General features: G+C 43.3%; 2 protein-coding genes across 5 annotated transcripts in view; both read right to left on the bottom strand.

Annotated features, from left to right (window-relative positions):
* LOC130297591 (oocyte zinc finger protein XlCOF22-like) overlaps window positions 1-24459 on the bottom strand; it is a 256559-nt gene that overhangs the window by 39571 nt on the left and 192529 nt on the right. Inside the window, exon 1 of one of the 4 annotated variants that reach the window (XM_056550260.1) lies at window positions 11928-11978. The exons of 2 other annotated variants lie outside the window; for them this stretch is intronic. The gene's annotated coding sequence lies outside the window, so the exon portion shown is untranslated. Of the gene's footprint in view, window positions 1-8428; window positions 8804-11927; window positions 11979-24459 lie in introns of those variants that run through there. One more of the 4 variants, XM_056550252.1, reaches the window with a different exon arrangement.
* The window catches only part of LOC130299811 (uncharacterized), a 95938-nt gene continuing 80311 nt past the window's right edge, over window positions 8833-24459 (bottom strand). The window contains 2 exon segments of the mRNA XM_056551496.1: window positions 8833-10946; window positions 11928-12504. Coding sequence (XP_056407471.1) covers window positions 9631-10946; window positions 11928-12504 — 1893 coding nt within the window. The 3' untranslated portion in view covers window positions 8833-9630.

The following is a 24459-nucleotide window of genomic DNA, read 5'->3' as shown; positions in this document are numbered from 1 at the left end:
GAGGGGGAGACCCAAGGGGGGGGGGGGGGTACTGTTACGCCGAGCACTCCGGGTCCCCGCTCCTCCCCGGAGCGCTCGCAGCATCCTCTCATTCGCAGCGCCCCGGTCAGACCTGCTGACCGGGTGCGCTGCAATATCTCTCCCAGCCGGGATGCGATTTGCGACGCGGGAGGCGCCCGCTGGCGATGCGCGTCCCGGCTCCCGTACCTGACCCGTTCCCCGTCTGTCTCGTCCCGGGGCGCCTATCTTCAGCAGTCAGAGAGGTTGAGCCGTTGCTGGTGGATACGACCTGGTTGCTACCGCCGCTGCAAGACCATCCCGCTTTGCGGTGGGCTCTGGTGAATACCAGTAGCAACTTAGAACCGGTCCACCAACACGGTCCACGCCAATCCCTCTCTGGCACAGAGGATCCACCTCCAGCCAGCCGAATCGTGACAGCAGGACCCCGCACCACATTTTTACACACCTATCATCGCCTGATAATACCGGGACCCCGCACCGGTCCTCTCTCTGCCATATATGTGTATAACCAGGATACCGCACCAGCAGTATATGGCAGAGATTTAAGTGCCAGGACCCCGCACTGGCTCATACTTACTGACATAGTTTCAGCCAAGACCCCGCAGGGCTGTATTGATGGGCAAAAAAAACCTTTTCTTAGTCCTATAGCAGAAGGAGGACCAAAAAAACACAGTGTGGAGAGTGTTTGGGGATATTATATAGTACTGGGGGGTTGGAGCTAATTAATCATGTTAATTCTAGATGGGCAGTCCTGGCGGGCGGTCTGGAGACCGGAATATCCCTTTTGTGCTGCCGTAGGGACGAAGAGGAAACATGTATTATAGTATATACATGTATTATGGTATTATAGTATTATAGTATATACATGTATTATAGTATTATAGTATATACATGTATTATAGTATTATAATTCCCTGGTTGAACTTGATGGACATATGTCTTTTTTCGACCGTACTAACTATGTAACTATGTATACATGTATTATAGTATTATAGTATATACATGTATTATAGTATTATAGTATATACATGTATTATAGTATTATAGCATATACATGTATTCTAGTATTATAGCATATACATGTATTATAATATTATAGCATATACATGTTTTATAGTATTATAGCATATACATGTATTATAGTATATACATGTATTATAGTATTATAGTGTATACATGTATTATAGTATATACATGTATTATAGTATTATAGTATATACATGTATTATAGTATTATATCATATACATGTATTATAGCATATACATGTATTATAGCATATACATGTATTATAGTATATACATGTATTATAGTATATACATGTATTATAGTATTATAGTGTATACATGTATTATAGTATATACATGTATTATAGTATATACATGTATTATAGTATTATAGTATATACATGTATTATAGTATTATAGCATATACATGTATTATAGTATTATAGCATATACATGTATTATAGTAACATAGTTCATAAGGTTGAAAAAGACCAGAGTCCATCAAGTTCAACCTATATCCCTATTGAGTGCCTGCTGAGTTTATCCAGAGGAAGGCAAAAAAATGATTTCCCGACTCCAAATATGGCATCAGAATAAATCCCTGGATCAACCTTCTGTCCCTATAAATCTATTATCCATGAGGCTCCTTTCACACTATGTGAAAGCTCCGTTACAATCGGACAATAATGGCTCTTTTTTTTTCTTTTCTACTTTTCCTGCCATTAACGTCCGTTATTGTAACGGAGCCGAACGGGTGTAATAACGGGCAAAGAGGATCCTATTCACTTGCGGCCGAAGATAGCGGGAGAAAAAGATGGCTCAGACACAATTTTTTCTCCTGCTATCTTCCTAACGGCCGTCACTCTAACGGACACAACCGTAGTGTAAAAGGAGCCTAACCTGTAATGTTATTACTCTCCAGAAATGCATTCAGGCCTCTTTTGGACTCTTTTACAGAGTTCTCCATGACCCCCTCCTCCTTCACTGCTCTTACAGTAAAGAACCCCCATCTGTGCTGGTGTAGAAACCTTCTTTCCTCTAGACATAGAGGATGCCCCCTTGTTATAGATACAGTCCTGGGTATAAATAGGTCATGGTAGAGATCTCTGTACTTCCAGTATAGAATAACACCCTTTTATTTTGCTTTTACCTACTGAAGAAGGGGTCGTATAATTACCTTGAGCACCCTGAAACGCGTCTAGATCAGATCCTGTCTGAATATAGCACTAGACGCACTGTTACCTGTCTATGGGAAACTTGCATCCGCCTACGATTTGCCTCTAGTAGGTGTAGTGGAAGTCTACTCTAATCCTATGATATCACCTGCCACGGGACACGCCACACCGGAGACACCACACTCCTGCCGGAGTAGGGGCATAGACGGCCGTACCGGGGTCCAGAGAGCATAGTCTACATACAATAAACTAACAGGCCTATAATTCCCAGGGTCACTTTTTGACCCCTTTTTAAATACTGGCACAACATTTGCCATGCCCCAGTCATAAGGAAATGTTCCTGTCACTAAAGAGTCTTTGAATATTAGAAATAGGGGTCTGCCTCATACTTTACTTAACTCCCTTAGAACACGGGGTGACCTGTACTTCTTCCTGGGTTAGACAGGTGACCTGTATTCCCTACTTGAAACTCTCCTCCACCCTTCTGGACATCTTCTCCCCGAGCACAGTGCCCCCTCCCCATTGAGGTGCAGCCCGTTCCTACGGTAAAGCCTGTATCCGACAGAGAAGTGGGCCCAGTTCTCCATTAACCCAAAACCCTCCTTCCTACACCAGCTGCTGAGCCACTTGTTTACCTCCCTAATATCCCGCTGCCTCTCTGGTGTGGCTCGTGGTACAGGTAAAATTTCAGAGAATATTACCTTGGAGGTCCTCTCCTTAAGCTTACGGCCTCAGTCCCTGAGATCATTTTTAAGAACACTCAACCTACCTCTTACTTTGTCATTGGTGCCAATGAGTACCATGACTGCTGGGTCTTCTCCAGCCTCACCCAGTAACCTGTCAACCAGATCGAGCGCCTGATTTTTGTGACATATCGCTTTGTCTGTCACCCTAATAACAGAGTCTCCCACAACCAGTACCTGTCTGGCCTGCCCTGTGCTCCTTCTTCCCTCCTTAATGGAGCAGACACCCCCTGGTGGTCAGAGGCAGTGACTTGCTGCAGTAGTTCTAGTGCTGAACTAATCCTCCTCATCTGCCAACCGGGCAAACTTGTTGGGGTCTGCCAATTCAGGACATGCCTCCATGACACTTTCCCTTTACCCCTTTTCTAACTGTAACCCAGCTAGCTGCTTGACTGTCCTGCACCTCAATCCCACTATCCTTCAACACCTCTTACCCACAGTGCCCGCTCAGTACCCAGCAGACTCCTCTCCAAGTTGTACTCTGTGTACTGAGGACAAGTAGGGCTGTGTACACTGAGGACAAGCAGGGCTCTGTACACACTGAGGACAAGCAGGGCTCTGTACACACTGAGGACAAGCAGGGCTCTGTACACACTGAGGACAAGCAGGGCTCTGTACACATTGAGGACAAGCAGGGCTCTGTACACACTGAGGACAAGCAGGGCTCTGTACACACTGAGGACAGGCAGGGCTCTGTGCACTAAGGGCAAGCAGGGCTCTGTACACTGAGGACAAGCAGGGCTCTGTACACTGAGGACAAGTAAGGCTCTGTACACCGAGGACAAGCAGGGCTCTCTACCCTGAGGACAAGCAGGGCTCTGTACACTGAGGACAAGCAGGGCTCTGTACACTGAGGACAAGCCTCGTCCAACCAATCCACATATCAGGTATGTACGGTGTAAGATCTTAGGCCGGGTTTCCGAGTTTTTCTTGGGCATAAACAGCCAAACACGTCATTGTTCTCTTTGCTGTTGTTTCTCACCACTTTGACGTCCAGCCCCCGTGGTCATGAGGCTTCAGACACGGAGCCTCCAGTGCTGCGTGCAGCTGAGTGCTGCAGGACCCCGGGGGTTAGACATCTTATCCCCTATCCTTTGGATAGGGGATAGGATGTCTAAGGACCGGAGTACCCCTTTAAACCCACCCTGGCGGATGCATTTTTGTCTTTTGTTGTGGGGTCCTTCACGCCCTCTCCCATAGACTTGCATTGAGGGGGCATGACCATGACATCACGAGCGGGGCGTGACCGTGACGTCATGTGTCTCCAGCCTGCATCGCCAGTCATAAGGGATAAAATGTATAGGGACAGAGTACCCCTTGAAGCTTAAAGCGTACCTGTCAGATCTCACAAAAAAGAACTGATATATATGACATTCAGTACCTCATCCTGATCATTTACATGTAATTTCTATGTCTCTATCAGCCATATTTCACAAAAAATAGCATATTACAGCTGCTCAATGTCTTTTCCATCTTGTAAAAGGAAGGGGGCGTGTCCACCTCTTGCCTGCACTGTGCGGACTCCTCCCCCTCCCTCACTCTACCTACAGCTTTTGCAAAAATTCAAACTCCCAGCATACCCAGGCTTTTGAAATTCAAAACGTAAGCAAAAATAACAGGGATTTCATCATCATGTGTCCCAATAAGGTATGAAAGGTATATCTCTAAAAAATACTGTACAAAAAGGGAACAGCTCAGGGCTGTAGAAAATTTGCGTGTTTCCTACATTTAAAAAAAAAAATAAAGAGAAACATTGCGACAAAATAAATACAGTACCACAGAGGATAAAAGAAATGCAAAAGTACTTTTGCATGTTCCTTTGTAGCTTTGCAATTTTAATAGGATGTAAAGTTTGCAAAAATGCGCTTGGGCAAAAACTATACATTTCTTGCGATAATTGTAAAATTTTAGAAAAAAAATCCCACATGGCGTTTTTCATGGCGCTTTTTCACTCCCATAGTCTCAACATGCTACAATTTTGAAAAACTGAAAAGATGCTGAAAAACGTCAAATAGTGAAAAAACACCAAAAAGGATAAACAAAAAAACGCGAAAATGAAAAATGCCAAGTGTTAAAGGAATGTTGCGATTTCCTATTTATTTACAACTAACATCTGGCCACAGCATTTTTTCACTGAAAAAAAACACAGTGCAGCAGATTTGGCATTTTTGCAACAAAAAAAGTGGAAACTTAGCCTCACAGAGATTTCCTGTGCGTACATTACCGTGTGAACATAGCCTTACCCTCATATATTCCTTACTTCTTATATATCCTTGTACAGTTATTGTTAAAACCACAAACATTAACCCTTACTTACCCTGTTCCTCCATCAGACCAGTGTAATATGGAGGCAGGCCCGTCGGAAGAGGACAGGCAAACCAAGCAATTGCTTGGGGCCCCGAGCTGGCCCGGGGCCCCGAAGCAGAGCCTGTGTTTGCCTGTCCTCCTTCCCTATCCCGTTCAGCAGGCAGCTCGCCCTGTCGGCCTGCCGGGCCAGCAGTGCTAGAGCTTGTCTGGAGCGGGAGGCAGAGACTGAAGTCGCTGCCTCCGGCTCCTTTTGTGCCCCGCCCCGGCTCACCTCTGGTCCGGACTTCATATGTTCGTGCGTCACATGACGTCACGCTGAGTCCCAGGGCATCCTAACGCCGGCCGTAGAGCGTGATGTGATGTGTCACGTGACTGTGCGCGTCGTGTGGCGTCAGTTACATTTCAGTGACTCTGACTGGGGTGAGTACCCCTAACTACTTGCCTACTGGGTCTGGGGGGAGGGGAGGGGTTTAGTCTGGGGTATAACCTGCCTATTGGGGGGAAGGGGATTAATCTGGGGTACTACCTTCCTACTGGGGGAGGAGGGGGTTAATCTGGGGGTACTACCTGCCTACTGGGGGGAGGGGGGTTAATCTGCCCCCCCCCCAGTAGTCAGGTAGTACCCCCAGATTAACCCCCTCCCCCCCAATAGGAAGGTAGCACCCCCAGATGAACCCCCTCCTGTGGTACAGGGGGTACTACCTGCCTACTGGGGGGGGGGGTTTTAATCTGGGGTACTACCTTCCTACTGGGTGAGGAGGGAGTTAATCTGGGCCCCCCAGTAGTCAGGTAGTACCCCCAGATTAACCCCTCCCCTCCAGTAGGAAGGTAACACCCCCAGATGAACCCCCTCTGGGGTACAGGGGGTACTACCTGCATACTGGGGGGGGGGGTTAATCTGGGGGTACTGGCGGCCTACTGGGGGGAGGGGGTTAATCTGGGGTACTACCTGCCTACTGGGGGGGGGTAATCTGGGGCCCCCCAGTAGGTAGGTAGTACCCCCAGATTAACCCCCTCCCCACCAGTAGGAAGGTAGTACCCCAAGATTAACCTCCACCCCCGCCCTGTAAGAAGGTAGTACCCCCAGATTAACACCCTCCCCCCCAGTAGGAAGGTAGCACCCCCAGATTAACCCCCACTCCCCCACCCTGTAGGAAGGTAGTACCCCCAGATTAACCCCCTCTTCCCCCCAGTAGGAAGATAGCACCCCCAGATGAACCCCCACCTGGGGTGCGGGGGGTACTACCTGCCTACTGGGGGGGAGGGGTTAATGTGGGGGTGCTACATGCCTACGGGGGTTAATCTGGGGGTACTACCTGCCTGCTGGGGGGAGGGGGTTAATCTAGGGGTACTACCTGCCTACTGTGGGGAGGGGGTTAATCTGGGGGTACTACATTGTATCGAATATACATTAAACATTTGCAAAAAACACCACTGTACCACACAATTTGCATGGTACAGTGGTGTTTTTCGCAAATGTTCATTTATTGAAAATGTACAAATTTCATGCACATTTAATGCAACAGCAGTATTTGCACAGTGCAAATACTGCTATTGCATTTAATGTGCATGGAAATTGCAATGTTAATCTCCTTTTTTATTTATATAAATTGTGGGTAAACTTAAACTGTATGGCTATGCTGTGGTTCCTGTAGGCTTTGCGTGGGGGGGGGGCCTCCATGTCTATTTTGCTTGGGGCCCCCAAATTCCTTCAAACGGCCCTGTATGGAGGCAGGGGGCCTATGGTACGCCATGACAGCCGGGGCCAACAATTGTCTATAAATGTTCCCCAACACCTATAGGACTTTTTATAATGTGTAAAGTTCTTCCATCAGAATAATGTCCTAGAAGCCAGAAGATAGAAGTGATTTTGTGTCTCTAATCTGGTCATGTCCTGGAATTCTTCATCACTGGAATAAGTCCCTTCTCTCTGAGGTGTTTGGGTCTCCAGTAGCAGCTCCCCATGGAGTATGCCTGTTGGGGCTTCACCATGAGGAGCTATGAATATCACAACTAGGGATGTCCCGATACCGATACTAGTATCGGGGTCGATACTATCCATTTGCATGGACATTAAACGAGTCGCCAATACCATGTCCGATATCTGCTGCCGCTCAGCTGCCCCGTTCTCCCGTCCTCCCGTCCGCATCATAGTGTTCCATGGAGGAGCATGTGACACACACACGTCACTCCGCCTCCTCCCCTGCGCCCAGCGTAATGCTACGGAGGAAGCAGAGTGACGTAAATGTCACATGATCCTCCATAGGATGCCATGATGCGGACGGGAGAATGAGGCAGTGGAGCGGCAGCACCCGACAGAGGACAGTCGCAGGTGAGCTGTCTGCAAGGAGGGGGGCTGCTGTCTAAAGGGAAGCCCTGCTGTTTACAGGAGGAGGGAGGGCTGCTGTCTTAATAGAGGGCCCTGCTGCTGCTGTCTAAATGGGGGGTCACTGTCTAAAGGGGGGCTGTGGTCTACAGGGGGGGTGCTACTAATGTCTAAAAGGGGGTGGGCCTGCAGACTACAGGGGGGCTGCTACTAATGACTGCCGGGGGGGCTGCTGCTAATGTCTGCAAGGGGATACTCCCTACTATTAAAGGCAATCTAACAGCAGAGTCACCTGCACTAACTTGAATTTATATGTAGATAGTGCAGGTGACCCGTTTTCTACTGCTACTCACCATGTGAATGTCAGCGCAATTGCTCCGGAGACATTGTTCTCACCGCCAAAGCAAATTCCCTGTTCTGTCCAATGGAGAAGAGAGAAATCTTGGCTCATACTACAGAAGCCGCCTACATTGTACACAACAAGGACCCACATATCATACGGTAAACAGCGCCAGAAACCCCATCACCCTGGTGTCAGATTCCCTTTAAAATATAAGTACTCGTACTTGTTATCGGCGAGTTCTAGAATTAAAGTATCAGTACTTGTACTCGGTCTTAAAAAAATGGTATCGGGACATCTCTAATCACAACCATATATCACACTCTTTTCCTACCATGTAAACTATAGTGATGACATCGCTGGATCGGTGACTACGTTCTAAAAGAAAACTTTTATTAACAATTGGGAACAAGTTTGGAGATGCAGTATATGATATATGTATAAATGTCAGATATCCTATGTACATGGTTAATGTATAGATGTGGAAGGAAGAAAGAAATGTCTCACTCACCCGGTGTTATGCCAATGAAAAAAGTCACTTTATTCCATACTGTACAACAGGAACAAGACTTTGGGTTGGGAACGAAGAAACTGGAGCTCAGCTGAGCTTGTGGAAAGACTGTCCTGTTTCGTGGGTTGACCGCTTGGTTACGCCCCCTTCCATAGAATTGCATTGAGGGGCGTGGGTGTGACGTCACACGGGGGCGGAGTCGTAACTTCAGGATCTTCCGTCCCCATGGTCGGGATGGTATGAGCCTGAGGGCCTCCAGCGGTTCCGGAAGCAGTTACAGGTGGGTGCCGCATGGTAGAATGTGGGGGTCCCCAGCGGTGGGACCCCCGCGATCAGACATCTTCTCCCCTATCCTTTGGATAGGGGATAAGATGTCGGGGGGGGGGGGGGGCGGGGGGGAGAAGAGTACCCATTTAATGCGCTGAACCAATTGGAACTAGGGTGTGTATTTTAAGCCAGAGTTTTAGCCATGGTTAAATAGTCTTGTCCTTTGTATATTTTAGTCTGTGTTACATTTGTCGGTTTTAGGATTTGTATATCCTTTCTGTTATGTATCTGTTCACACTATGTCTGAGTCTTGCATGTTACCTGTGCCCTGTATATTTATATCCTGTTTGTAACTTGTTTGGTATTCTGGAGTCTATTCGGACTCATCCGATTCTAGTTTTGTATCTTGAGAAATATCCTGTCTAGTATCCTGACCAGAGTTCCTCTACATTGTAGAGTTTGGAGTTCTTATATCCTTTTTTTATGAAATCCAGTTTGTATGTTCTGTTTCCCAGTGTGAACAGTGTTCTATGTTACCTGTTCAGTTTAGTGTTTTGGCTCTCAGTTCTTCTGTTCATCCCCTTCATCTCCTGAATTTTGCTGTATACTCATATTCTGCCTAGTCTTGTTCATCTTTTCATGTCTGCCGTTCATCTGATATCCGGGTTTATGAACTGTTTGTTAATTCCCTATATTCTGCTCAGTTAGTATTTGTATTCTGTCTGGAATATCTGGTAGTTTTCCTGTTTCTGGCCTATGACCGACTAAGTTTATTTGTTTTTACGCCACTGCACTTTAGCGCAGGAAGGGACTGGCTCCCAGTTGTCGATTCACCGATTAGGGTGGATGGGAAAGTAGGCAGGGAGAGTGGTTTTAGGTTCAGTTTAGGGATCACTCTCCCTGTCCCCTGGTTGATCCATGACGTGTTATCTGTATCATTTATTTCTCAGAATTGTCTTCTCTCTTGTGTGAATTCTTGTATGTCTGATAAGATCTGATTTCACAGAAAAACATTTCCCACATTCTGGACATGAAAAAGGCTTCTCTCCTGTGTGAATTCTTTGATGTTTAACAAGATCTGATTTCACAGAAAAACATTTCCCACATTCTGGACATGAAAACGGCTTCTCTCCTGTGTGAATTCTTTGATGAATAACAAGATTTGATTTGTGACTAAAACATCTCCCACATTCTGCACATGAAAATGGCTTCTCTCCTGTGTGAATTTGTTGATGTTTAACAAGATGTGATTTGTGACTAAAACATCTCCCACATTCTGCACATGAAAATGGCTTCTCTCCTGTGTGAATTCGTTGATGACACACAAGAGATGATTTCTGGATAAAATGTTTTCCACATTCTGTACATAAAAATGGCTTCTCTCCTGTGTGATTTTTTTGATGCTTAACAAGATATGATTTGCTAATAAAACATCTCTCACATTCTGCACATGAAAATGGCTTCTCTCCTGTATGAATTCGTTGATGATTAGCAAGAGTTGATTTATCGGTAAAACATCTCCCACATTCTGCACATGAAAATGGCTTCTCTCCTGTGTGAATTCTATGATGATTAACAAGATCTGATTTGTGACTAAAACATCTCCCACATTCTGCACATGAAAACGGCTTTTCTCCTGTGTGAATTCGTTGATGTTTCACAAGAGTTGATTTCTCGGTAAAACATCTCCCACATTCTGGACATGAAAATGGCTTCTCTCCTGTGTGAATTCTTTGATGTTTAACAAGACGTGATTTGTAAATAAAACATCTCCCACATTCTGCACATAAAAATGGCTTCTCTCCTGTGTGAATTCTTTGATGATCAGCAAGAGAGGATTTCTTGGTAAAACATTTCCCACATTCTGAACATGAAAATGGCTTCTCTCCTGTGTGAATTCGTTGATGTTTCACAAGAGTTGATTTCTCAGTAAAACATCTCCCACATTCTGGACATGAAAATGGCTTCTCTCCTGTGTGAGTTCTTTGATGCTTAACAAGATTGAAATTCCAAGTAAAACATTTCCCACATTCTGGACATGAAAATCGCTTTTCCTTATTTTGTTTAACAGACTGAGATGAATCTTTAGGTTGGACTTGTATAACAGGAGGAGATGACAGATCTTGGCTGTGAAGGGCTGAGGGTGTATCTGGGATAATGGAATGTTCTTCATATGTATCTTGTGTGATATCATCATCTGCTTTATAATATGAAGATATAAGATTCTCCTCTGATCTCCTGGTACAGTCATCTGCCAAGGATAAAACAGATTATATTTTTGATATATTTTCCATCTACAGGGTCATATGAGGGTTTGTTTTTTGCGGGACCAATTGTACTTTGTAATTAAACAATCTGTAATTTGATTTTCCGCACACTGTGATACAAAATCATTTTTTTTTATGGGTAGAAATGGGAGTGAAATAACATTTTATTATGGGAGGGGTTTATTTCTATTTTCAAAAACTTACAAAATATCATGTCACATGGTCTCCAGAGGGTGTGGCTATGTTGCAGGGGGGAGTAAATAGCAGGGTAAACTACTGAACTCATGCTATCCACCCTCATCTTGCACCATAACCACTAACACCCCTCCTTCCTCCAAGACCATGTGACTTATAACATATTGTTTCTGGCCACATGGAATGCTGGGAAAGGTCAGAGACAACAGTAAAATAATAATAGAGGCAAATTACACAGGATTATAACAAAACATCATGGGCTCAAAGGCCCCTGGAATACCCCTTTGAAGAAGCACTGAGGGATTACATTTTTACTTATATAGTGCAGCATAGGCTATAAGAGAATAATGTATAGGTTCTTGTGTATGCTTTGTGCTTACCTGTTATAGCTGATGTGGCAGGCATGGGTTTTCATCCATACCTTATTCCTATTTTAGAATAGAAATTATTTTCTCAAGCTGCCTACATTTCCCATGAATTATCTGGCTTTGCAGAGAGGGGGATTGGTCTAATCACTGCACCTGGTTGTCTAACTAGTTCAGGTGAACTGATTAGACTCAAGTGGGTTGAGGTCAGTTCACATTATCTGCAGTTTTGATGCATTTTCTTATTCAAAGTGTGTTTTTTTTTAAAAGAAAGGAGAAAGTGGTTTGACCTATAATTACAGCTGAGATGTTTTATGAAGTCTTTAGGCTGTGTTCATAATTTTATAAAATACTATATATCCTGATCAATAGAAATAGCAGCAGCATTTAGTGACTACTACTTACCTGGGCGGTAAGCTATAGAAATTTCCTCCTTATACTGCTCATCACCGCTTACATCTGTCTCTTCTTCTTCTTCCTTCTTTATGTCTGTAGTATTAACATAGTTCAGATCTTTTCCGGTAGAAATGTCCTCCGTATACTGCTCATCACCGCTCACATCTGTCTCGCCTTCTTCCTTTACGTCTGTAGTATTAACATAGTTCAGGTCTTTCCCTGTAGCAATGTCCTCCATATACTGCTCATTACTGCTCACATCTGTCTCTTCTTCTTCCTTTATGTCTGTAGTATTAACATAGTTCAGATCTTTCCCTGTAGGAATGTCCTCCTTATACTGCTCCTCACCGCTCACATCTGTCTCTTCTTCTTCTTCCTTTAGGTCTGTAGCATTAATATAGATCAGATCTTTCCCTGTAGGAACGTCCCCCATATACTGCTCATCACCGCTCACATCTGTCTCTACTTCTTCTTCCTTTATGTCTGTAGCATTAATATAGATCAGATCTTTCCCTGTAGGAATGTCCTCCTTATTCTGCTCATCACCGCTCACATCTGTCTCTAGAGCATTAATATTGTTCATATCTTCACCCTGATTCATAAGAAAAATATTGTAAAAATCAGACAGTAGGAGAAGTCACATGGAATGTTTTATATAAGCGTAAAATATCATTAAATTATAATGAATACCGAATTGATAGGATGATTTATCTGAGCCCCAGAGGGAAATACGCATTGAGCTAGGAACTACCAAATATGGCACTTTTGATGTCTCCAAGATGAAGTGATAGTAGAGGGGGCCAATTAGGTCATGTTTGGGGTCTGTGGGGAATATAGAGTTCTTAAGAAGAACAGAAATGTCTTGGGGTAATAAGGGTGTTGAGAAGTGAGATAAAGAATGCTCCCTGGTGGGCTAGTGGGGTGCATCGCCTCCCCGCAGTGCGATCTCAGGGGGGCGATCCACTATGGAGGTAGCCGGAGGACTTACCTCTGCTTCCTCCTGTCCCGGCTCTATCATTGATAAAGTCTGGCTGGATCAGGCTCTATGAATGGATCACAGAGCACAGAGATTAATTGAGTTCAATAGAATCTATTCATCTGTCTGCGGAATCTAATGATTCCTCCTATAAGTGTAATAAAGTGTAAAAAAAAATAAAAAGTTTTAATAAAAGTTTGAAAGACACATTAACCTAGTGGTCTTCAAACTGTGCCCCTCCAGATGTTACAAAACTACAATTCCTAGCATGCCAGGACAGCCGTTGGCTGTCCGGGCATGCTGGGAGTTGTAGTTTTGCAACATCTGGAGGGCCACAGTTTGAAGACCGCTGCATTAACCCCTTCCATGTTAAAAGTTCAAATCACCCCCTTTTCCTATATAAAAACATGCAAACATAATAAAAATAAACATATTTGGTATCGCTTCGTGCGTAATTGTACAACCTATTAAAATATAACATTATGTCTCCCGTACGGTAAATGTAAAAAAATACCAAACCACAGATTTGCAATTTTTATAATATCCCAGAAAAAAAAGTTAAAAAGCGATTAAAAAGTCAGATCAATGCCAAAATGGCACCGATACAAAAAACAGATTATGGCGCAAAAAATGAGCCCTCATACAGCCTGGTATGCGGAAAAAAAATAAAGCTACAGGGGTTAAAAAATGGCAATTAAAAAAATTAGAAAAAGTTCAGAATTAGTAAAACATGACGTAAACGATGCAAATCTGGTATCGCTGTAATCAGGCGCCTAAAGTATAAAACTAACCTGTTACCTCAACCACAAGGTAAATGGCGCAGAAAAGAAAAAACACCAAATCTGCTAAATTATCTTTTACTATTTCAATTTCACTTCCCTTAATATATATATATATATATATATATATATATATATATATATTTTGGTTCAGAGAATGTTATTGAAAAATTAAAAGGTGTCATTATAGTAGGTAGTTATGACTTTTATAGGGCAAGGAGGAAAAAACGAGAGCGTAAAAGCGAAAATTGTCCCGGACAAGTGGATCGTCAGGAGGGACAAGTAGATTTTGCTCCATTTTAGTCCCGTGGACAAGTAGTTTTTATAAAATTTCCACACCCCTGAACTTGTATAAGCCGTCGGAAAATGGAGGCCAAGCGCAACTGGGCAGAAGTGGGAGGGGAAGCAGAGAGGGAATGGCGGTCCAGAGATGGGGAAAAAACAAGATTAAAGGGGTACTCCGGCGCTAAGACATCTTATCCCCTATCCAAAGGATAGGGGATAAGATGCCTGATCGCGTGGGTCCCACCGCTGGGGACCCCCATGATCTTCCACGCCGTTGGAATCAGTCCCCGGGTCTGATTATTGGCGATCAAGGGGACGGAGCATAGTGATGTCACGGCTCCGCCCCCGTGTTATGTCACACTCCGCCCCCTCAATGCAAACCTATGGGAGGGGGCGTGACAGCTGTCACGCCCCTTCAATAGACTTGCATTGAGGGGGTGGAGAGTGACATCACACGGGGTGGAGCCGTGACGTCACTATGCTCCGTCCTCGTGGTCGAGATGGACTCAGCCTGAGGACCTCCAGCGGTTCCGGAAGCCGCTAAAGGTGGGTGCTGCATGGTAGATCCCGGGGGTCCCCAGCAGCGGGACCCCGGCGATCTGACATTTTATCCCCTATCCTTTGGATGGAGATAAGATGTCCTAGCGCCGGAGTACCCCTTTAACCCCTTAACTACCACAGACTTAAATGTACGTCCTGGTTTGGCGGGACTTCCCAGACCAGAAGATCACTCATAATACTGATCAGTGCTGTGTCCTATACATAGCACTGAACAGTATTAGCAATCAAAGCATTGCTATAGATAGTCCCCTATGGGGACATAAAAGTGTAAAATAAAAGTTGAAAAATGTAAGAAAAAAAGTGAAAAATCCCCTCCCTCAATAAAAATTGTCAGTTTTTCCCATTTTACCCCCAAATAGCGTAATTTTTTTTAATAAACATATTTGGTATCGCCGCCTGCATAAATGTCCGTACTATCAAAATATAATGTTAATGATCCTGTACGGTGAATGGCGTAAACGTTAAAAAAAAAAAAAAAGTAAAAAAATGCAGCTTTTTTGTCACATTTTATAAAAAAAAATTTTTTTAAATGATCTAAAAGATTTATATATATGCAAATGTGGTATCTATAAAAATTACAGATGACTGCGCAAAAAATGAGCCCTCATAATGCCCTATATATGGAAAAATGAAAAAGTTATAGGTGGTCAAAATAGGGTATTGGATTTTAGATTTCTGATTTTGTACAAAAAGTTTTAGATTTTTTTAAGCGGTACAAAAAATATAAAAGTATGTAGCCAGGGGTATCATTTTAATCTTTCTGATCCACAGAATAAGGAAAACATGACATTTTTACCGTAAAGTGTACAGTGTGAAAACAAAACCCTCCAAAATGTGCAAAATTGTGGTTTTCATTTAAATTTCCTCCCCCAAAAATTTTTTTTGGGTTCGCCGTACATTTTATGGTAAAATGAGAGGTTTCCTTACAAACTACAATTGGTCACGCAAAAAACAAGCCCTTATATGGGTCTGTAGATGGAAATATAAAGGAGTTATGGATTTGAGAAGGCGAAGAGGAAAAAACGCAAAAGTAAAATTGGCCTGGTCCTTCAGGTTAAAATGGGCTGGGTCCTTAAGTGGTTAAAGTCCCCCCTAATAACCAAGCAGAGGAGCATTCCAAATAAATTATATATTGATTTACATATACAATGTGTTACGCCGAGCGCTCCGGGTCCCCGTTCCTCCCCGGAGCGCTCGCAGCATCCTCTCATTCGCAGCGCCCCGGTCAGACCTGCTGACCGGGTGCGCTGCAATATCACTCCCAGCCGGGATGCGATTCGCGATGCGGGAGGCGCCCGCTCGCGATGCGCATCCCGGCTCCCGTACCTGACCCGTTCCCCGTCTGTCTTGTCCCGGCGCGCGCGGCCCCGCTCCTTAGGGCGCGCGCGCGCCGGGTCTCTGCAATTTAAAGGGCCACTGCGCCACTGATTGGCGCAGCAGGCTTAATCAGTATGTTCACCTGTGCACTCCCTACTTATACCTCACTTCCCCTGCACTCCCTCGCCGGATCTTGTTGCCATTGTGCCAGTGAAAGCGTTTCCTTGTATGTTCCTAGCCTGTGTTCCAGACCTCCTGCCGTTGCCCCTGACTACGATCCTTGCTGCCTGCCCTGACCTTCTGCTACGTCCGACCTTGCTCTTGTCTACTCCCTTGTACCGCGCTTATCTTCAGCAGTCAGAGAGGTTGAGCCGTTGCTGGTGGATACGACCTGGTTGCTACCGCCGCTGCAAGACCATCCCGCTTTGCGGCGGGCTCTGGTGAATACCAGTAGCAACTTAGAACCGGTCCACCAACACGGTCCACGCCAATCCCTCTCTGGCACAGAGGATCCAACTCCAGCCAGCCGAATCGTGACAGTAGATCCGGCCATGGATTCCGCTGAAGTCCCACTGCCAGTTGTCGCCGACCTCACCACGGTGGTCGCCCAGCAGTCGCAACAGATAGCGCAACAAGGCCACCAGCTGTCTCAACTGACCGTGATGCTACAGCAGCTATTACCACAGCTTCAGCAACAATCTCCTCCGCCAGCTCCTGCACCTCCTCCGCAGCGAGTGGCCGCTTCCGGCCTACGATTATCCTTGCCGGATAAATTTGATGGGGACTCTAAGTTTTGCCGTGGCTTTCTTTCGCAATGTTCTCTGCACTTGGAGATGATGTCGGACCAGTTTCCTACTGAAAGGTCTAAGGTGGCTTTCGTAGTCAGCCTTCTGTCTGGGAAAGCTCTGTCATGGGCCACACCGCTCTGGGACCGCAATGACCCAGTCACTGCCTCGGTACACTCCTCCTTCACGGAGATTCGAAGTGTCTTTGAGGAACCTGCCCGAGCCTCTTCTGCTGAGACTGCCCTGCTGAACCTGGTCCAGGGTAATTCTTCTGTTGGCGAGTACGCCATCCAATTCCGTACTCTTGCCTCCGAATTATCCTGGAATAATGAGGCCCTCTGCGCGACCTTTAAAAAAGGCCTATCCAGCAACATTAAAGATGTGCTGGCCGCACGAGAAATTCCTGCTAACCTGCATGAACTTATTCATCTTGCCACCCGCATTGACATGCGTTTTTCCGAAAGGCGTCAGGAGCTCCGCCAGGATATGGACTTTGTTCGCACTAGGCGGTTTCTCTCCCCGGCTCCTCTCTCCTCTGGTCCTCTGCAATCCGTTCCTGTGCCTCCCGCCGTGGAGGCTATGCAAGTTGACCGATCTCGCTTGACACCTCAAGAGAGGACACGACGCCGCATGGAGAATCTTTGCCTGTACTGTGCCGGTACCGAACACTTCTTGAAGGATTGTCCTATCCGTCCTCCCCGCCTGGAAAGACATACGCTGACTCCGCACAAAGGTGAGACAGTTCTTGATGTGAACTCTGCTTCTCCACGCCTTACTGTGCCTGTGCGGATATCTTCTTCTACCTTCTCCTTCTCTGCTATGGCCTTCTTGGATTCCGGATCTGCAGAAAATTTTATTTTGGCCTCTCTCATCAACAGGTTCAACATCCCGGTGACCAGTCTCGCCAGACCCCTCTACATCAATTCTGTTAACAATGAAAGATTGGACTGTACCGTGCGTTACCGCACGGAACCTCTCCTAATGTGCATCGGACCCCATCACGAAAAAATTGAATTTTTGGTCCTCTCCAACTGCACTTCAGAAATTCTTCTTGGATTACCGTGGCTTCAACGCCATTCCCCAACCCTTGATTGGTCCACAGGAGAGATCAAGAACTGGGGTACTTCTTGTCACAGGGACTGTCTTAAACCGGTTCCCAGTACTCCTTGTCGTGACCCTGTGGTTCCCCCGGTATCCGGTCTTCCTAAGGCTTATATGGACTATGCTGATGTTTTTTGCAAAAAGCAAGCAGAGACTTTACCTCCTCACAGGCCTTATGACTGTTCTATTGACCTCCTCCCGGGTACTATTCCACCCCGGGGCAGAATCTATCCTCTGTCTGCTCCAGAGACTCTAGCCATGTCGGAGTACATCCAGGAGAATTTAAAAAAGGGGTTTATCCGCAAGTCCTCCTCTCCTGCCGGAGCTGGATTTTTTTTTGTGTCCAAAAAAGATGGCTCTCTACGCCCTTGCATTGATTACCGCGGACTTAATAAAATCACGGTAAAAAAACGCTACCCCTTACCTCTTATCTCGGAACTCTTTGATCGCCTACAAGGCGCCCACATCTTTACCAAACTGGACTTAAGAGGTGCTTATAATCTCATCCGCATCAGGGAGGGGGATGAATGGAAGACTGCATTTAACACCAGAGATGGACACTTTGAGTATCTGGTCATGCCCTTTGGCCTGTGCAACGCCCCTGCCGTCTTCCAAGACTTTGTGAATGAAATTTTTCGTGATCTCCTATATTCCTGTGTTGTGGTTTATCTGGACGATATTCTGATTTTTTCTGCCAACTTAGAAGAACACCGCCAGCATGTCCGCATGGTTCTTCAGAGACTTCGGGACAATCAACTTTATGCCAAAATGGAGAAATGTCTCTTTGAATGTCAATCTCTTCCTTTCCTAGGATACTTGGTCTCTGGCCAGGGACTACAAATGGACCCAGATAAACTTTCTGCCGTCTTAGATTGGCCACGCCCCTCCGGACTCCGTGCTATCCAACGTTTTTTGGGGTTCGCCAATTATTACAGACAATTCATTCCACACTTCTCCACTATTGTGGCCCCCTATCGTGGCTTTAACCAAGAAAAATGCCAATCCTAAGTCCTGGTCTCCCCAAGCGGAAGACGCATTTAAACATCTCAAGTCTGCCTTTTCTTCTGCTCCCGTGCTCTCCAGACCTGACCCATCTAAACCCTTTCTATTGGAGGTAGATGCCTCCTCTGTGGGAGCTGGAGCTGTCCTTCTACAAAAAAATTCTTCCGGGCATGCTGTTACTTGTGGGTTTTTTTCTAGGACCTTCTCTCCGGCGGAGAGAAACTACTCCATTGGTGATCGAGAACTACTGGCCATTAAATTGGCGCTTGAGGAATGGAGGCACCTGCTGGAGGGATCAAAATTTCCAGTTATCATATACACTGATCACAAGAATCTCTCCTATCTCCAGTCTACCCAACGACTGAACCCTCGCCAGGCTAGGTGGTCGTTGTTCTTTGCCCGTTTTAACTTTGAAATCCATTTTCGCCCTGCTGACAAGAACATTAGGGCCGATGCCCTCTCTCGTTCTTCTGATGCCTCTGAAGTAGAGGTCTCTCCGCAACATATCATTCCTCCGGACTGTCTGATCTCCACTTCTCCAGCTTCCATCAGGCAAACTCCTCCAGGGAAGACCTTCGTTTCTCCACGCCAGCGTCTCGGGATTCTCAAATGGGGACACTCCTCCCACCTCGCAGGCCATGCGGGCATCAAAAAATCCTTGCAACTCATCTCTCGATTTTATTGGTGGCCGACTCTGGAGACTGATGTTGTTGATTTCGTGCGGGCCTGTACTGTCTGTGCCCGGGATAAGAGACTCCTCGCCAGAAGCCTGCTGGTCTCCTTCATCCTCTGCCTGTTCCTGAACAGCCTTGGTCACAGATTGGTATGGACATTATTACGGACTTGCCCTCATCCCGTGGCAACACAGTTGTTTGGGTGGTCGTTGATCGATTTTCCAAGATGGCACATTTTATTCCTCTTCCTGGTCTTCCTTCAGCTCCTCAGTTGGCAAAGCAATTTTTTGTACACATTTTTCGCCTTCACGGTTTGCCCACGCATATCGTCTCGGATAGAGGCGTCCAATTCGTGTCTAAATTCTGGAGGGCCCTCTGTAAACAGCTCAAGATCAAATTAAACTTCTCTTCTTCTTATCATCCCCAATCCAATGGGCAAGTAGAAAGAATTAATCAGGTCCTGGGTGACTATTTACGGCATTTTGTTTCCTCCCGCCAGGATGACTGGGCAGATCTTCTACCATGGGCCGAATTCTCATACAACTTCAGAGTCTCCGAATCTTCTGCTAAATCCCCATTTTTCGTGGTGTACGGCCGTCACCCTCTTCCTCCCCTCCCTACTCCCTTGCCCTCTGGTTTGCCCGCTGTGGATGAAGTGACTCGTGATCTTTCCACCATATGGAAAGAAACCCCAAATTCTCTTTTACAGGCTTCATCCCGAATGAAAAGATTTGCTGATAAAAAAAGAACTCCCCCATTTTTGCTCCCGGAGACAAGGTATGGCTCTCCGCTAAATATGTCCGCTTTCGTGTCCCCAGTTACAAACTGGGACCACGCTATCTTGGTCCTTTCAAAATCTTGTGCCAGATTAACCCTGTCTCTTACAAACTCCTTCTTCCTCCTTCTCTCCGTATTCCCAATGCCTTCCATGTCTCTCTCCTTAAACCACTCATCCTTAACCGCTTCTCTCCCAAAGTTGTTTCTCCCACTCCTGTTTCCGGTTCCTCTGACGTCTTCTCTGTGAAGGAGATTCTGGCCCCCAAGACTGTCAGAGGTAAAAGATTTTTTTTGGTGGATTGGGAAAACTGTGGCCCAGAGGAGAGATCCTGGGAACCTGAGGACAACATCCTAGACAAAAGTCTTATCCTCAGGTTCTCAGGCTCCAAGAAGAGGGGGGAGACCCAAGGGGGGGGGTACTGTTACGCCGAGCGCTCCGGGTCCCCGCTCCTCCCCGGAGCGCTCGCAGCATCCTCTCATTCGCAGCACCCCGGTCAGCAGACCTGCTGACCGGGTGTGCTGCAATATCACTCCTAGCCGGGATGCGATTCGCGATGCGGGAGACGCCCGCTCGCGATGCGCATCCCGGCTCCCGTACCTGACCCGTTCCCCGTCTGTCTTGTCCCGGCGCGCGCGGCCCCGCTCCTTAGGGCGCATGCGCGCCGGGTCTCTGCCATTTAAAGGGCCACTGCGCCACTGATTGGCGCAGCAGGCTTAATCAGTATGTTCACCTGTGCACTCCCTACTTATACCTCACTTCCCCTGCACTCCCTCGCCGGATCTTGTTGCCATTGTGCCAGTGAAAGCGTTTCCTTGTGTGTTCCTAGCCTGTGTTCCAGACCTCCTGCCGTTGCCCCTGACTACGATCCTTGCTGCCTGCCCTGACCTTCTGCTACGTCCGACCTTGCTCTTGTCTACTCCCTTGTACTGCGCTTATCTTCAGCAGTCAGAGAGGTTGAGCCGTTGCTGGTGGATACGACCTGGTTGCTACCGCCGCTGCAAGACCATCCCGCTTTGCGGCGGGCTCTGGTGAATACCAGTAGCAACTTAGAACCGGTCCACCAACACGGTCCACGTCAATCCCTCTCTGGCACAGAGGATCCACCTCCAGCCAGCCAAATCGTGACACAATGGGGGATGTTTATCAAAGAATTTAGACTGTTTTTTCTTGTCTAAATTTGTCGCACAGAAAGTCGCAGTTTAGATATGTGCGACTTTTTTGTGACTTTTGCTCTAGAGGATTTTTAGAACATGATGCATTCTAGTCTATTTCAGACTGAAATGCATTGGAAAATGCATTGGTGCTGAATTTTTCAAAAGCGACTTTTCAGCGACAAGTCGCATCGGCTGAAAAAACGCCGAAATGTCAGACCATATTTGGAGCAGGTTTAAATACAGTCTAAAGCATAGATCATGCAGTCTGTGCGCAGAATTTATCAAGAACCGAGCGCCTTTTGATAAATTAGGGGCACAATAGCCCAGACTAACCCTCTGTAGTTTGGTCTATATTGATGCGGGAAATAGACAACTTTGATAAATATCCCCCAATATGTGGACAAGTGGATTTTTTGAGGGACAAGTAGATTGTGTTCCGCTCTAGTCCCTTGGACAAGTAGTTTTTTTTTTTCCACACCCCTGACACATATATACATATATATATATATATATATATATATATATATATATATATATATCTACACACAGATAAATGGATATATACACATACCTTCACAAGCAGAGCAATACAGGAAGTGTACAGAAAGGACCTGCGATGATTTCACAGTCAGGTGATCAGTCACATGGAGGAGGAGTCACATGATCAGGGGCTGCTGCTCTAGGCTCATCTGCTCAGTGTAGAGATAAATGATGTCAGAGGACGGTGACTGTAGGTGTCTATGTGGATAAGAAGATGTATGGACACCGACAATAACAGGACAAAATACACTAAATGTCTGTATTATAGTATATACATGTATTGTAGTATTATAGTATATACATGTATTATAGTATTATAGTATATACATGTATTATAGTATTATAGTATATACATGTATTATAGTATTATAGTATATACATGTATTATAGTGTATATGTCAGAGGACGGTGACTGTAGGTGTCTATGTGGATAAGAAGATGTATGGACACCGACAATAACAGGACAAAATACACTAAATGTCTGTATTATAGTATATACATGTATTATAGTATTATAGTATATACATGTATTATAGTATTATAGTATATACATGTATTATAGTGTATATGTCAGAGGACGGTGACTGTAGGTGTCTATGTGGATAAGAAGATGTATGGACACCGACAATAACAGGACAAATACACTAAATGTCTGTATTATAGTATATACATGTATTATAGTATTATAGTATATGCATGTATTATAGTATATACATGTATTATAGTATTATAGTGTATACATGTATTATAGTATTATAGTATATACATGTATTATAGTATTATAGTATATACATGTATTATAGTATTATAGTATATACATGTATTATAGTATATACATGTATTATAGTATTATAGTATATACATGTATTATAGTATTATAGTATATACATGTATTATAGTATTATAGTATATACATGTATTATAGTATTATAGTATATACATGTATTATAGTATTATAGTATATACATGTATTATAGTATTATAGTATATACATGTATTATAGTATTATAGTATACACATGTATTATAGTATTATAGTATATACATGTATTATAGTATTATAGTATATACATGTATTATAGTATTATAGTATATACATGTATTATAGTATTATAGTATATACATGTATTATAGTATTATATTATATACATGTATTATAGTATTATAGTATATACATGTATTATAGTATTATAGTATATACATGTATTATAGTATTATAGTATATACATGTATTACAGTATTATAGTATATACATATATTATAGTATATACATGTATTATAGTATTATAGTATATACATGTATTATAGTATTATAGTATATACATGTATTATAGTATTATAGTATATACATGTATTATAGTATTATAGTGTATACATGTATTATAGTATATACATGTATTATAGTATTATAGCATATACATGTATTATAGTATTATAATATATACATGTATTATAGTATTATAGTATATACATGTATTATAGTATTATAATATATACATGTATTATAGTATTATAGCATATACATGTATTATAGTATATACATGTATTATAGTATTATAGTATATACATGTATTATAGTATTATAGTATATACATGTATTATAGTATTATAGTATTATAGTATATACATGTATTATAGTATATACATGTATTATAGTATTATAGTATGTACATGTATTATAGTATTATAGTATATACATGTATTATAGTATTATAGTATATACATGTATTATAGTATTATAGTATATACATGTATTATAGTATTATAGTATATACATGTATTATAGTATTATAGTATATACATGTATTATAGTATTATAGTATATACATGTATTAAAGTATTATAGCATATACATGTATTATAGTATTATAGCATATACATGTATTATAGTATTATAGCATATACATGTATTATAGTATTATAGTATATACATGTATTGTAGTATTATAGTATATACATGTATTATAGTATTATAGTGTATACATGTATTATAGTATTATAGTGTATACATGTATTATAGTATATACATGTATTATAGTATTATAGCATATACATGTATTATAGTATTATAGTATATACATGTATTATAGTATTATAGTATATACATGTATTATAGTATTATAGTATATACATGTATTATAGTATATACATGTATTATAGTATTATAGTATGTACATGTATTATAGTATATACATGTATTATAGTATTATAGTATATACATGTATTATAGTATTATAGTATATACATGTATTATAGTATTATAGTATATACATGTATTATAGTATTATAGTATATACATGTATTATAGTATATACATGTATTATAGTATTATAGTATGTACATGTATTATAGTATTATAGTATATACATGTATTATAGTATTATAGTATATACATGTATTATAGTATTATAGTATATACATGTATTATAGTATTATAGTATATACATGTATTATAGTATATACATGTATTATAGTATATACATGTATTATAGTATTATAGTATGTACATGTATTATAGTATTATAGTATATACATGTATTATAGTATTATAGTATATACATGTATTATAGTATTATAGTATATACATGTA

Source organism: Hyla sarda, chromosome 1 (genome assembly GCF_029499605.1).
Source record: "Hyla sarda isolate aHylSar1 chromosome 1, aHylSar1.hap1, whole genome shotgun sequence".
Classification (NCBI taxonomy): Eukaryota; Metazoa; Chordata; class Amphibia; order Anura; family Hylidae; genus Hyla; species Hyla sarda.
This window is presented reverse-complemented; position numbering and strand designations above follow the sequence as displayed.